Raw genomic sequence first — 13,518 nt, 5'->3', positions numbered from 1 at the left:
ATCCACAAATTCATCTGAATTTTTAGGGAAGTAGATTTTTAAAAAAGGGCCTTAATGCCAAAATCCCAAGGTATTCCTTTAATACTGAATGTTATGGATTATTCTGTGGATAGTGATTGACGCCAGACTGGACAGAGGACACACTGATAATTCCCTATTGTATTGGTATTGATGACATCCTATGAACACTGTGTGATTCTGTAGCAGCTGACAACGTCACTGCCTTTTGGTCTGAAATGAGAGAAAAAATATTCTGATTAATATTGTTACTGCTCTCTATTGATTATGCAATAGAAACCATTTTCTTAACCGTATGGATTGTGTTGGAAAAGTTATTTAATCACTCAAATAATTTACCACCTCTTCCACAGGTCTCGTACTGTCATAATCTACTATTGAGTAAACACTGCCCTCTATTGACTAAACAACAGACGTACAACACTAATTTCCTCATTACATCAAACCAAGTCTAAAACGTTTCCATTAATTTTCATTGCAGGTTATGGACACATTGTCCAAACTGTCCAGCACAACGATTTCAGAACAAACTGGTATAAAGTAAGTGGTTTTGGTGTTTATTCCAATTTCTAAATCAGAATGTGTTGTGTTTTTAACCGTTACTGATTTTGTGCTATTCTTTCCAAAAGGCCTTTTCCTTCAGAGGAGAGTCTAGAAGAAGACGAAGACATCTATAGCCATCTGGTGGATCTGATTGAGTACGTCTTTCCTTACCTCTGGGTTGCCAGTGAGCACAAGACGTTTTCAACCAAAAATACACATTTTCAACATCTTTTCAACAAAAAAATACACATTTTCAACATCTTTTCAACAAAAAAATACACATTTTCAACATCTTTTCAACAAAAAAATACACATTTTCAACATCTTTTCAACAAAAAAATACACATTTTCAACATCTTTTCAACAAAAAAATACACATTTTCAACATCTTTTCAACAAAAAAATACACATTTTCAACATCTTTTCAACAAAAAAATACACATTTTCAACATCTTTTCAACAAAAAAATACACATTTTCAACATCTTTTCAACAAAAAAATACACATTTTCAACAACTTTTTAACCAAAACAGACACATTTTCAACATTTTTTCAAATGAAATACACATTTCAATGTCTTTTCAGCCAAAAACACGCATTTTCAACATTTTTTTGTACTGTCTATCCTCATGATCTCTCCTGTCTTGTGCCTCTTGACAAATGAGGGTTGTGAGTGTCATTATAGCTAGTGTGATAATGTGTTCCTCCTGCCTGTGTGTGTGACAGTGAGAAAGCTGTGGAGGATGAAGAGGATCTGTATGACTGTGTCTACGATGATGAAGATGGTGGTGAGATCTACGAAGATCTGATGAAGGCTGAGGCTGTTCCTCCTCCTCTGGTTAGTTCTCCCTCTTTCTCTCCTCTCTCTCTCTCTCTCTCTCTCTCCCTCTGTATCTCTCTCTCTCTCTCTCTCTCTCTCTCTGTATCTCTCTCTGTATCTCTCTCTGTCTTTCTCTCTCTCTGTATCTCTCTCTCTCTATCTCTCTCTCTCTGTCTCTCTCTCCTCTCTCTCTTTCTCTCTCTCTCTCACTCCTTTCTCCTTCTCACTGTTTCTTTCTCTCTCCCAATGTCTCTTTCCCTCACTCTCTCTCTTTCTCTCTCTCTCTCTCTCTCTGTTTCTTTCTCTCTGTTTCTTTCTCTCTCTCATTCTCTCTCTCTCTCTCTCTCTGTATCTCTCTCCTCTTTCTCTCTCTCTCACTCCTTTCTCCCTCTCACTGTTTATTTCTCTCTCCCACTGTCTCTCTCTCTCTCCTCTCTCTCTGTTTCTTTCTCTCTGTTTCTTTCTGTCTCTCGTTCTCTCTCGCTTTCTCTCTCTCCTCTCTCTCTGTTTCTTTCTTTCTCTCTCTCGTTCTCTCTCTCATTATCTCTCTCGTTCTCTCCCTCTCTCTCTCATCTCCTTCTCTCACCTCAACCTTAAGCTGCTGTCTACTCCAGTGTTATGAGTGACACCTACTGTTAGTGGTTTTTGGTTGGAGTTTTGTGTGCCCTTACTCAGGAGGTCAAACACCCCACATATGGTGTCCATGATTTAATGCTGAAGGCTCTGCTTAGAGAGCTGTGTTGTATGTGTGTGTGTGTATGTGTGTCTGTATGTGTGTGTGTGTGTGTGTGTCTGCTTCCAGAAGCAGGTAGAGACTGACATCAGGAGCTGTTGTCTGACAGAGATCAAGCAGACTGAGGAGAAGTACACAGAGACTCTGGACTCCATAGAGAAGGTATTACTGCCAAATACTGTACCTCCCCTATCTCTCTGGTGTTCCTGCCAAATACGGTACAGCCCCTATCTCTCTGGTATTCCTGCCAAATACAGTACAGCCCCAATCTCTCTGGTATTCCTGCCAAGTACAGTACCTCCCCTATCTCTCTGGTGTTACTGCCAAGTACAGTACCTCCCCTATCTCTCTGGTGTTACTGCCAAGTACAGTACCTCCCCTATCTCTCTGGTGTTCCTGCCAAGTACAGGACTTCCCCTATAAAATTACAGGCCTCTCTCATCTTTTTAAGTGGAAGAACTTGCACAATTGGTGGCTGACTAAATACTTTTTTGGCCCACTGTATGTTGTGCCTGAAATCATTATTTTCCAGAAACTGCTTTCCTTCCTCTCCTGTTTTAGTGGAAATCTTTTTCTAACTCTCTGTTTTTCCCATCCAGTATTTTATGGCACCTCTTACCACCTTCCTGTCCTCGGAGGAGATGGAGAAAGTGTTTGTCAACATTCCGGTAAGCTACAGGACAGAAACCCCAATAACCCACAGTAACTAGGCAAGTCACTTAAGAACAAATTCTTATTTACAATGACGGCCTACCCCGTCCAAATCCTAACCCGGACGACGCTGGGCCAATTGTGCGCTGTCCTATGGGACTCCCAATCACGGCTGGTTGTGATACAGCCTGGAATCAAACCAGGGTCTGTAGTGACGCTTCTAGCACTGAGATGCATTGCCATAGACCGCTGCGCCACTCGGGAGTGGGTAGAGATGGTAGAGATGGAGAGCTAGTTTAACCTAAAACAGGTGTAAAAACCGGTTGTCTTTTCTAGTATTGTTGGATACAAGTTGTTTACCAGCACCTGGTTTTAGATACACTGCTGGGCACAGGGTTTTCTGTTTCTTAGTAAGACTTGTCGTATGGGTCTTTAAGCTGGGATTCAACCCAAACCTGTAGTCCCAAATCGTATGGGTCTTTAGGTTGGGATTCAATCCAAACCTCTAGTCCCAAATCGTATGGGTCTTTAGGCTGGGATTCAATCGTCCCAAGTCGTATGGGTCTTTAGGCTGGGATTCAATCGTCCCAAGTCGTATGGGTCTTTAGGCTATAGCGCAGCGTTTTGAACTTTACTTTTCAAGGTCATTTACGATTGAGCCGCCATTTTACCATGAACCCAACCTCTGCAAACTTTAAAAGCTGCATCGTCGGCTGTCTAGTCCTCTTTGCTGTGAATCCCAGCCTCACTGTGTTTATCATTGTTGTGTTTCAGGCTCTGGTTAAAGTTCACAAGACTCTGAATGTGGCGATACAAGACTCTGTCTGCCATAGAAGTGCCCAGAACCTCTACCAGATCTTCATTAACTACAAAGAGAGGTACAGTACAACTCAACTTTAAGTCTCAATTTTCTGTCTCATTCCCTTGTTCTCTCGTTCCTCATTCTCTCTCCCACCTTACCTCCTCTGTCTCCCTCCCTCCCTCCCTCCCTCCCTCCCTCCCTCCCTCCCTCCCTCCCTCCCTCCCTCCCTCCCTCCCTCCCTCCCTCCGTCCGTCTGTCTCTCTCTCTGTTCCAGGTTGCTAATATATGGGAAATACTGTAGCCATGTAGAAACGGCCATCATTGCTTTGGATGTCATCTGCAAAGACAGGGAAGATGTCCGAATGAAGCTGGAGGTAAAGTCCTTTATGAACTGTCATCATCAATCTAAATCAGTGGCCAGATAGCGCCATCTAGTGTTTAGCATTACCAACTGCATTGTACTGTTTTTCATTTGGGTTTATTCTCTTAAAAAATACAGTAAATCAAATCAAATTTATTTATATAGCCCTTCGTACATCAGCTGATATCTCAAAGTGCTGTACAGAAACCCAGCCTAAAACCCCAAACAGCAAGCAATGCAGGCGTAGAAGCACGGTGGCTAGGAAAAACTCCCTAGAAAGGCCAAAACCTAGGAAGAAACCTAGAGAGGAACCAGGCTATGTGGGGTGGCCAGTCCTCTTCTGGCTGTGCCGGGTGGAGATTATAACAAAACATGGTCAAGATGTTCAAATGTTCATAAATGACCAGCATGGTCGAATAATAATAAGGCAGAATAGTTGAAACTGGAGCAGCAGCACAGTCAGGTGGACTGGGGACAGCAAGGAGTCATCATGTCAGGTATTCCTGGGGCATGGTCCTATGGCTCAGGTCCTCCGAGAGAGAGAAAGAAAGAGAGAATTAGAGAGAGCATATGTGGGATGGCCAGTCCTCTGTACCAGTCAAAGGTTTGGGCACACCTACTCATTCCACGGTTTTTCTTTATTTTGACTATTTTCTACATCGTAGAATAATAGTGAAGACATCCAAACTATGAAATAACACAGATGGAATCATGTAGTAACCAAAAAAGTGTTAAACAAATCAAAATATTTTTTAGATTTTAGATTCTTCAAAGTAGCCACCCTTTGCCTTGAGGACAGCTTTGCACACTCTTGGTATTCTCTCAACCAGATTCATGAGGTAGTCACCTGGAATGCATTTCAATTAACAGGTGTGCCTTGTTAAATGTGAATTTCTTTCCTGCTTAATATGTTTGAGCTGATCAGTTGTGTTGTGACAAGGTAGGGGTGGTGTACAGAAGACAGCTCTATTTGGTAAAATACCAAGTCCATATTATGACAGGAACAGCTCAATTAAGCAAAGAGAAACAACAGTCCATCATTACTTTATGTCACGGATCCCTCTGGAACTTTCATTGCGCACACCTGTCCCCTATTCCCACACCTGGCCCCTATTCCCACACCTGTCCCCTATTCCCACACCTGTCCCCTATTCCCACACCTGTCCCCTATTCCCACACCTGGCCCCTATTCCCACACCTGGCCCCTATTCCCACACCTGGCCCCTATTCCCACACCTGGCCCCTATTCCCACAACTGTCCCCTATTCCCACACCTGTCCCCTATTCTCACACCTGGCCCCTATTCCCACACCTGGCCCCTATTCCCACACCTGGCCCCTATTCCCACACCTGGCCCCTATTCCCACACCTGGCCCCTATTCCCACACCTGTCCCCTATTCCCACACCTGGCCCCTATTCCCACACCTGGCCCCTATTCCCACACCTGGCCCCTATTCCCACACCTGGCCCCTATTCCCACACCTGGCCCCTATTCCCACACCTGTCCCCTATTCCCACACCTGTCCCCTATTCTCACACCTGGCCCCTATTCCCACACCTGGCCCCTATTCCCACACCTGGCCCCTATTCCCACACCTGGCCCCTATTCCCACACCTGGCCCCTATTCCCACACCTGGCCCCTATTCCCACACCTGTCCCCTATTCCCACACCTGGCCCCTATTCCCACTGATTGTATTTGTATATATGTTCCCTTTGTTCACCTTGGTGGGGTCCATTATTGTTAGAATGTCTATTGGTGTGTGTGAGTACCTGTGCTGTGTGTTTTGGGCTTTCGTGCCCGTTTGGATTGCGCAGATGATTACAGGTCTTGTCCTGTGTGTTAATCATTGTGCGAGTGTGTTATTTATTTGAGGTACTCCTCGCTCTTTAAGACATGAATGTCAACATTTCAAGAACTTTGAAAGTTTCTTCAAGTGCAGTCGCAAAAACCATCAAGCACTATGATGAAACTGTCTCTCACGAGGACCACCACAGGAAAGGAAGACCCAGAGTTACCTCTGCTGCAGAGGATATGTTCATTTGAGTTACCAGCCTCAGAAATGTGCAATAAATGCTTCACAGTGTTCAAGTAACAGACACATTTCAACATCAACTATACAGAGGAGACTGTGTGAATCAGGCCTTTATGGTCGAATTGCTGCAAAGAAACCACTACTAAAGGACACCAATAATAAGAAGAGACTTGCTTGGGCCAAGAAACACAAGCAATGGACATTAGACCGGTGGAAATCTGTCCTTTGGTCTGATTAGTCCAAATTTGAAATATTTGGTTCCAACCACATCTCACTTTGTGAGACATAGAGTAGGTGAATGGATGATCTCCGCATGTGTGTTTCCCACTGTGAAGCATGGAGGAGGGGGTGTAACGGTGTGGGGATGCTTTGCTGGTGACACGGTCTGTCATTTATTTAGAATTCAAGGCACACTTAAGCAGCATGGCTACCACAGCATTCTTTTCAACAGGACAATGACCCAACACACTTCCAGGCTGTGTAAGGGCTATTTGACCAAGGAGAGTGATGGAGTGCTGCATCAGATGACCTAGCCTCCACAATCACCCGACCTCAACCCAATTGAGATAGTTTGGGATGAGTTGGACCGCAGAGTGAAGGAAAAGCAGCCAAGTGCTCAGCATATGTGTGAATTCCTTCAAGATAGTTGGAAAAGCATTCCAGGTGAAGCTGGTTGAGAGAATGCCAAGAGTGTGCAAAGCTGTAATCAAGGCAAAGAGTGGCTCCTTTGAAGAATCTCAAATAATAAAATATATTTAGATTTGTTTAACACTTTTTTGGTTACTACATGATTCCATATGTGTTATTTCATAGGTTTGATGTCTTCACTATTATTCTACAATGTAGAAAATAGTGAAAATAAAGAAAAACCCTTGAATGAGTTGGTATATCCAAACGTTTAAATGGTACTGTATGTGCTTTTCATTACAATGCAGTGACAGTTCACATTCTGTGCATTATCATGTATTTTACATTCCTGTCATTTTACATTATCCAGAGTGGCTTATCAATCAGTCAATTGAACTGCATTCAATTCATTTGTGTTTTTTGTTTTCAGGAATGTGCAAAGAGAGCCAACCATGGCAAGTTTACACTGAGAGATCTGCTGGTTGTCCCGATGCAGCGGGTACTGAAGTATCCCCTTCTTCTACAGGTAAGATCTCTTCAGAGAACTGGGAATGAGCTCCATTCAACTGTTACCTCAGTAGCAGGACTAAAGCTGCAACACTGACTATCAGCAGTGGAGGCACACCCATCCATGTTTCGATCACGGACTAGCTCCGCCCGCCTTCATGTGTGTCCCGACCTTTTACATGTATGGTAGAAAGAAAAGAATGAGAGAGAAAAACAGACTGAGGCTACAACTACCATTAAAACAACCAACAAAAACGGGTCACAACTCCTGCAGCTCTGTCGTATGCTGGGTCTGTACATCGTCAATGGCAGGCTTAGAGGGGTCTCCTACAGTACGTACACCATATTATTAGGAATTGCTATAGATGGAAGGAAAGTGAATTACAGTAACTGGCTTAAACAGTGAGTTACAAAAGTATTGGGGCAGTCACACATGTTTTGCACAAATATCACCCCCCCCCCCAGCCCTTAAAAAAAAAAATGCAAACCTTCCCTGTTATTGTAATGGTGAGAGGTTAGCTTGTCTTGAGGGTATGATATTTGGGCATCTGTAATTTTCTCACTCATCATTACTCACAATTCATTCAGGACTATCTATAATTATGGTATCGTTCACATTAATGTACAAGTGTTTAGAAACGTGATATATTTTTATTTACAAGAAAAGTGACTCCAAAATGACAATATACATTATTTACCATAAATGTAAATTGGGCACAAAATAATCTGAAACACAACCAACACAAACAGCAAATGCAATCCAATAAGTCTGTCACACAGAGTCACACGCTTGATGTAATCATTGTGTTCTAGTAATATGGGACAAAATACTCAACTTTTGACTACTTTTTTACACAGATAATTGAATATGTCCAAATACTTCTAGTCCCCTAAAATGGTACAACTGGGAATTAGGTACAAAATGGGGATTTAGGTTGAAAAAAAGTGCTGTAATTTCTAAACTGTTCACTAGCTATGAATGAAAATACACCAAAAAATTTAAGCTGACGGTCTTCACTTGAACCTCATAGTATAATATAAAATATAATATATATAATATATAATATAAATAATATAAACGTTTTGGAGTACAGAGCGAAAATAACAACCCATTTGTCACTGTCCCAAGCTCACTGTATTTGATCTCAGCTTCCTTATCAAATCTAAATATTTCAGCCAGACAACCTACAAAAATGAACCACAATTCACAAAAGTGGAGACAAATTCGACCCCAATAACTACCGTGGGATATGCGTCAACAGCAACCTTGGGAAAAACCTCTGCATTGTCATTAACAGCAGACTCGTAACATTTCCTCAGTGAAAACAATGTACTGAGCAAATGTAAAATAGTATTTTTTCCAAAATATCGTATGAGAGGCCACTCAGCAAGCTGGTACTGGGGCTCTGTTCACAGACACAAACAGACCCGACAGAGCCCCAGGACAGCAACACAATTAGACCCAACCAAATCATGAGAAAACAAGAAATGTAATCACTTGACACATTGGAAAGCATTAACAAAAAAACATAGCAAACTAGACTGCTATTTGGCCCTAAACAGAGAGTACACAGTGGCAGAATACTGACCACTGAGACTGTATTCATAGGTTTATTTATTCTCCCTTTCGTACTTCAACTACTTGCACATTGTTACAACACTGTACATAGCCAATAATATAACATTCAAAATGTCTATATTATTTTAAAACTTTAGTGAGTTTAATGTTTACCGTTCATTTCTGATTGTTTATTTGCCTTTTGCAAATTCCACTTGAGAGAGAGAGAGAGAGAGAGAGAGAGAGAGAGAGGGAGAGAGGGATTCCCTCTGTGGAAATGGTTCTACATGGAACCCAGAAGGGTTCTACCTGGAACCAAAGAGGCTTCAAAGGGTTATCCAATGGGGACAACCAAATAACCCTTTTGAAGCCTTTTTTCTAAGAGTGTAGTGTGTTTGAATAGTGTGATACGACTCCTGCTGCTCTCCTAGACGTACCACTAGAGTCAGTCAATCAGGCCTCTGGCCCTGACTCCTGCTGCTCTCCTAGACGTCACCACTAGAGTCAGTCAGTCAGCCCTCTGGCCCTGACTCCTGCTTCTCTCCTAGACGTCACCACTAGAGTCAGTCAGTCAGCCCTCTGGCCCTGACTCCTGCTGCTCTCCTAGACGTACCACTAGAGTCAGTCAATCAGGCCTCTGGCCCTGACTCCTGCTGCTCTCCTAGACGTCACCACTAGAGTCAGTCAGTCAGCCCTCTGGCCCTGACTCCTGCTGCTCTCCTAGACGTCACCACTAGAGTCAGTCAATCAGCCCTCTGGCCCTGACTCCTGCTGCTCTCCTAGACGTACCACTAGAGTCAGTCAATCAGCCCTCTGGCCCTGACTCCTGCTGCTCTCCTAGACATCACCACTAGAGTCAGTCAGTCAGCCCTCTGGCCCTGACTCCTGCTGCTCTCCTAGACGTAACCACTAGAGTCAGTCAATCAGCCCTCTGGCCCTGACTCCTGCTGCTCTCCTAGACGTCACCACTAGAGTCAGTCAGTCAGGCCTCCTGCCCTGACTCCTGCAGCTCTTGCAGACATCACCACTGCGTGAGCGGACAGGTTAACAGTCAGGGGCTAGTTAAAAAGGTGTGGGTTTGTGTGTACGCATCTAGGGGGTTGACATGCGTGACTGGTGGTCAGGTCCTCTCCTCACTTCCTTCATCGTCGTCCCGCTTCACTCCTCTCACTTCCCTGGGGACCGGGCATGTGACAGGCCCCTGATCCGCTCCACTGGAGGGAGCCTGCTCCTGGGGCAGGAAGGAGGGAGGTAGCGGAGGTAAGGTTGGGATGGAGGGAGATGGAGGGGGGAGTCTCTGGCTCAGTCCCTAAACTCACTCTAACCAGAATCCATCAATATGCCAGTAGTGTCAGAATGCTCTCCCTCTTTCCCTTTGTCTTTCTCTCTCTCTCCGTCTCTCTTTCACTCTTTACTCTCATTCCTCTCCATTAATGTCTTTCTGTTCCCTAAACTCACTAGAACTGGAATCCATCAGTAAGCCTGTACTATGTACAGTCCCTGTGTGGGTGGGTGTTAGGAGCAGAGGATGAAAAATAGGGTCCTGTCACGTTGCTTGTGATAGTAATGGCCAGATTCAGCTTGAGTGACACCTGGGATTTGAGGAGTGCTAGGCTGACGCATACGACCCAGCGGGAGGGGACTGAAGGAGAGGGGAAGTAAGTCATTTAATTGGGCTTGGCTGTGTGTGTGTGTGTGTGTGAAGGACATGCATGGTAACCTTCCTTATCCTCCACCACAAGGACAGACAGACGGCCTAGATGTCTTGTTTACGCCACGCCAGCTACAGGAAAGCAATTAAAGCCGCGCGCGCACACACACACACACACACACACACACACACACACACCTTTTTATGTCCTATTCAGGATTATGGGGTTGGTTGGAATGTAATTTCCAGGTGTGTGTGTGGTATAGATGTGTGTGTGTGTGTGTGGTAGCATAGATGTGTGTGTGGTAAGATAAATGTGTGTGGGGTGGTATAGATGTGTGTGGTAAGCCCGCCACAGGAGTCACTGGTGCGCGATGAGACAAGGATATCCCTACCGGCCAAGCCCTCCCTAACCCGGACGACGCTAGGCCAATTGTGCGTTGCCCCACGGACCTCCTAGTCACGGCCGGCTGTGACAGAGCCTGGGCACGAACCCAGAGTCTCTGGTGGCACAGCTAGCACTGCAATGCAGTGCCCTAGACCATTTTCAGGAGTCTCTCTTTGTGGCACCTGACCACACAACTAAACAATAGTCCAGGAATGACAAAACTAAGAGCTGTAGGACCTACCTTGTTGATAGTGTTGTTATGAAGGCAGAACAGCCCTTTATTATGGACAGACTTCTCCCCATCTTAGCTACTGTTGTATCAACATGTTTTGATCATGATAGTTTACAATCCAGGGTTACTGCAAGCAATTTAGTCACCTCAATTTACTAAATTTCCACATTATCCATTACAAGATTTAGATGAGGTTTCGGGTTTTTATTGAATGATTTGACATATTTAGAACTAACTTATTTCTTGCCACCCATTCTGAAACTAACTACAGCTCTTTGGTAAGTGTTGAGTCATCAGCATACATCTTATACACTATATTAGGCCCAGCCTTTGGAACTTTGGTTCCCCGAGATATGGCTGCTATATTGTGATCACTATATCCAATGGATTTGGATACTGCTTTAAAGCTAATTTCTGCAGCATTGGTAAAAATGTGATCAATGCATGTTGATGATTTCATTCCTGTGCTGTTTGTAACTACCCTGGTAGGTTGACTAATAACCTGAACCAGGTCGCAGGCTTTGGTTACAGGTTGAAGCTTATTCTTGAGTGGGCATCTTGATGAGAGCCAGTCAGTATTTAAATCACCCAGAAAATATACTTCTCTGTTGATATCACACACATTATTAAGCATTTCACACATATTATCCAGTTACTGACTGTTAGCACTTGGTGGTCAATAGCAGCTTCCCACCAGAATGGGCTTTAGGTGAGGGCAGATGAACTTGTAGCAATATTACTTCAACAGTATTTAACATGAGATCCCCTCTAAGCTTTAAATGAATGTGGTTCTGAATATAGACCGCTCCCATTGGCATTTCTGTCTTTTCTTTAGATTTTATAACGATGTATTGCTACCACTGTAGTCAGAATATCAGTGTCATCTGTTACTAGCAAGTTATTGATTTCATGACCCTTGTTTCTTTGGCTACATATGTTAATGTGGGCTATTTTTAGCACTTTTATGGGAAGCTTGATTGTGTTTTATTACTTTACTGAGAAGCTTATCGGAAGTAGACATGCTCATGTTATTTATATTGGAGCTGATAGTGCACGGTGAGCTGCACACAGTGGATTTCCTCCTAGTGCACACCGCCTCAGTGCTAACAGTATAACTCTGATACATAGGCACATAATTACTGCATACAATAGCTGTAGGATCAACACAGGTATTCGGGGTAGTCAAGGGACATACATTAAGTTACTTTCATTGTATCTGCTATCATTATTTTTTATTTTTTTATTTCACCTTTATTTAACCAGGTAGGCTAGTTGAGAACACCTTTATTTAACCAGGTAGGCTAGTTGAGAACAAGTTCTCACTTGCATGTAGCGAGGGCCAGCCGACTAGAGCATACAGGTCGCAGTGGTGGGTGGTATAAGGTGCTTTAGTAACAAAACGGATGGCACTGTGATAAACTGCATCCAGTTTGCTGAGTAGAGTGTTGGAGGCTATTTTGTAGATGACATCGCCAAAGTCGAGAATCGGTAGGATAGTCAGTTTTACTAGGGTAAGTTTGGCGGCGTGAGTGAAGGAGGCTTTGTTGCGAAATAGAAAGCCGACTCTAGATTTGATTTTGTATTGGAGATGTTTGACATGAGTCTGGAAGGAGAGTTTGCAGTCTAGCCAGTCACCTAGGTAATACAGTCTATTAATGTATCTGTAGAGCTGAAATCCTCTGGTGACACAGAAATGCAAAGTTGTGTATCATCTGCGCAGCAATGAAAATCAATGGCAAAGGGGGGTAACATATATAAACTAAACTGAACATTACGGTATTCCCTTAGCCGACTACAGATAAGTGTTTTTCCAGCTTTTTATGGAGGCCCGAAAGGGTCATACCTAACCAGTGGCTTACCATAACCCCCCTACACATTCCGCTACCTGCTCTGTCCGTTGTGCTGACACAGTGCAGCGGAGATTCAGATTTTGCGGCAACCTGCCACTCGATCATTTTATTAAAACTTTTTGAGACATTTTTTATATAAGGACATTGAACGAAAACTGAGGGAGCACAAATTTCAACTGAGGGGGCTAAGCCCCCTTTTGCCCCCTTGTGGAGCCGGGCCCCATTAGTGATCCCTTTGTTTGGTTGTCCTTGTTTATTTCTCTATTTCTGAGATATTAAATGAGAAGAAACATCTCATAAATGTCAAACAACACAACATCAGCTGATAAACGCAGCACATTTATAGCATGGTAGAACCTTGGTTAACACTGTGTGTCTATGATGTTGATCTGCAGCTGAACTGTCAGGTAGAGAGAGAAGAGAGAATGCCTAATGCCTACCTGTCATCTCTGTTTTGCTCACTCCTGTCTGGGCTTCTCTCAGTACTCCTGTCTGGGCTTCTCTCAGAGCTTCTCTCAGGACTCCTGTCTGAGCTTCTCTCAGGACTCCTGTCTGGGCTTCTCTCAGAGCTTCTCTCAGGACTCCTGTCTGAGCTTCTCTCAGGACTCCTGTCTGGGCTTCTCTCAGAGCTTCTCTCAGTACTCCTGTCTGGGCTTCTCTCAGGACTTCTGTCTGGGCTTCTCTCAGAGCTTCTCTCAGGACTCCTGTCAGGGCTTCTCTCAGGACTCCTGCCTGGGTTTC

General features: G+C 43.8%; 1 protein-coding gene and 1 long non-coding RNA gene across 7 annotated transcripts in view; one reads left to right on the top strand and one right to left on the bottom strand.

Annotated features, from left to right (window-relative positions):
• LOC149977374 (uncharacterized) overlaps positions 1-13,518 on the bottom strand; it is a 934,188-nt gene that overhangs the window by 431,460 nt on the left and 489,210 nt on the right. The window lies entirely within an intron of this gene.
• Positions 1-13,518, top strand: part of LOC110489549 (guanine nucleotide exchange factor VAV3) — a 189,254-nt gene that overhangs the window by 79,846 nt on the left and 95,890 nt on the right. For 3 of the 6 annotated variants that reach the window (XR_016486490.1, XR_016486492.1, XM_036945704.2), the window contains exons 3-10: positions 500-558; positions 648-716; positions 1,288-1,399; positions 2,187-2,276; positions 2,714-2,782; positions 3,540-3,643; positions 3,842-3,941; positions 7,022-7,117. Coding sequence is in view for 2 of the 6 variants with exons in the window: in XM_036945704.2 (XP_036801599.2) it covers positions 500-558; positions 648-716; positions 1,288-1,399; positions 2,187-2,276; positions 2,714-2,782; positions 3,540-3,643; positions 3,842-3,941; positions 7,022-7,117 (699 nt within the window). In the remaining 4 variants the exon portion in view is untranslated. Of the gene's footprint in view, positions 1-499; positions 559-647; positions 717-1,287; positions 1,400-2,183; positions 2,277-2,713; positions 2,783-3,539; positions 3,644-3,841; positions 3,942-7,021; positions 7,118-13,518 lie in introns of all 6 variants that reach the window. The other 3 variants (XR_016486491.1, XR_016486489.1, XM_036945703.2) reach the window with 1 other exon arrangement.

Source organism: Oncorhynchus mykiss, chromosome 15, assembly GCF_057628025.1.
Source record: "Oncorhynchus mykiss isolate SJ-2025 chromosome 15, ASM5762802v1, whole genome shotgun sequence".
NCBI lineage: Eukaryota > Metazoa > Chordata > Actinopteri > Salmoniformes > Salmonidae > Oncorhynchus > Oncorhynchus mykiss.
Note: the sequence above shows the minus strand (reverse complement) of the source record. Positions and strands in the feature narration are given on the sequence as shown.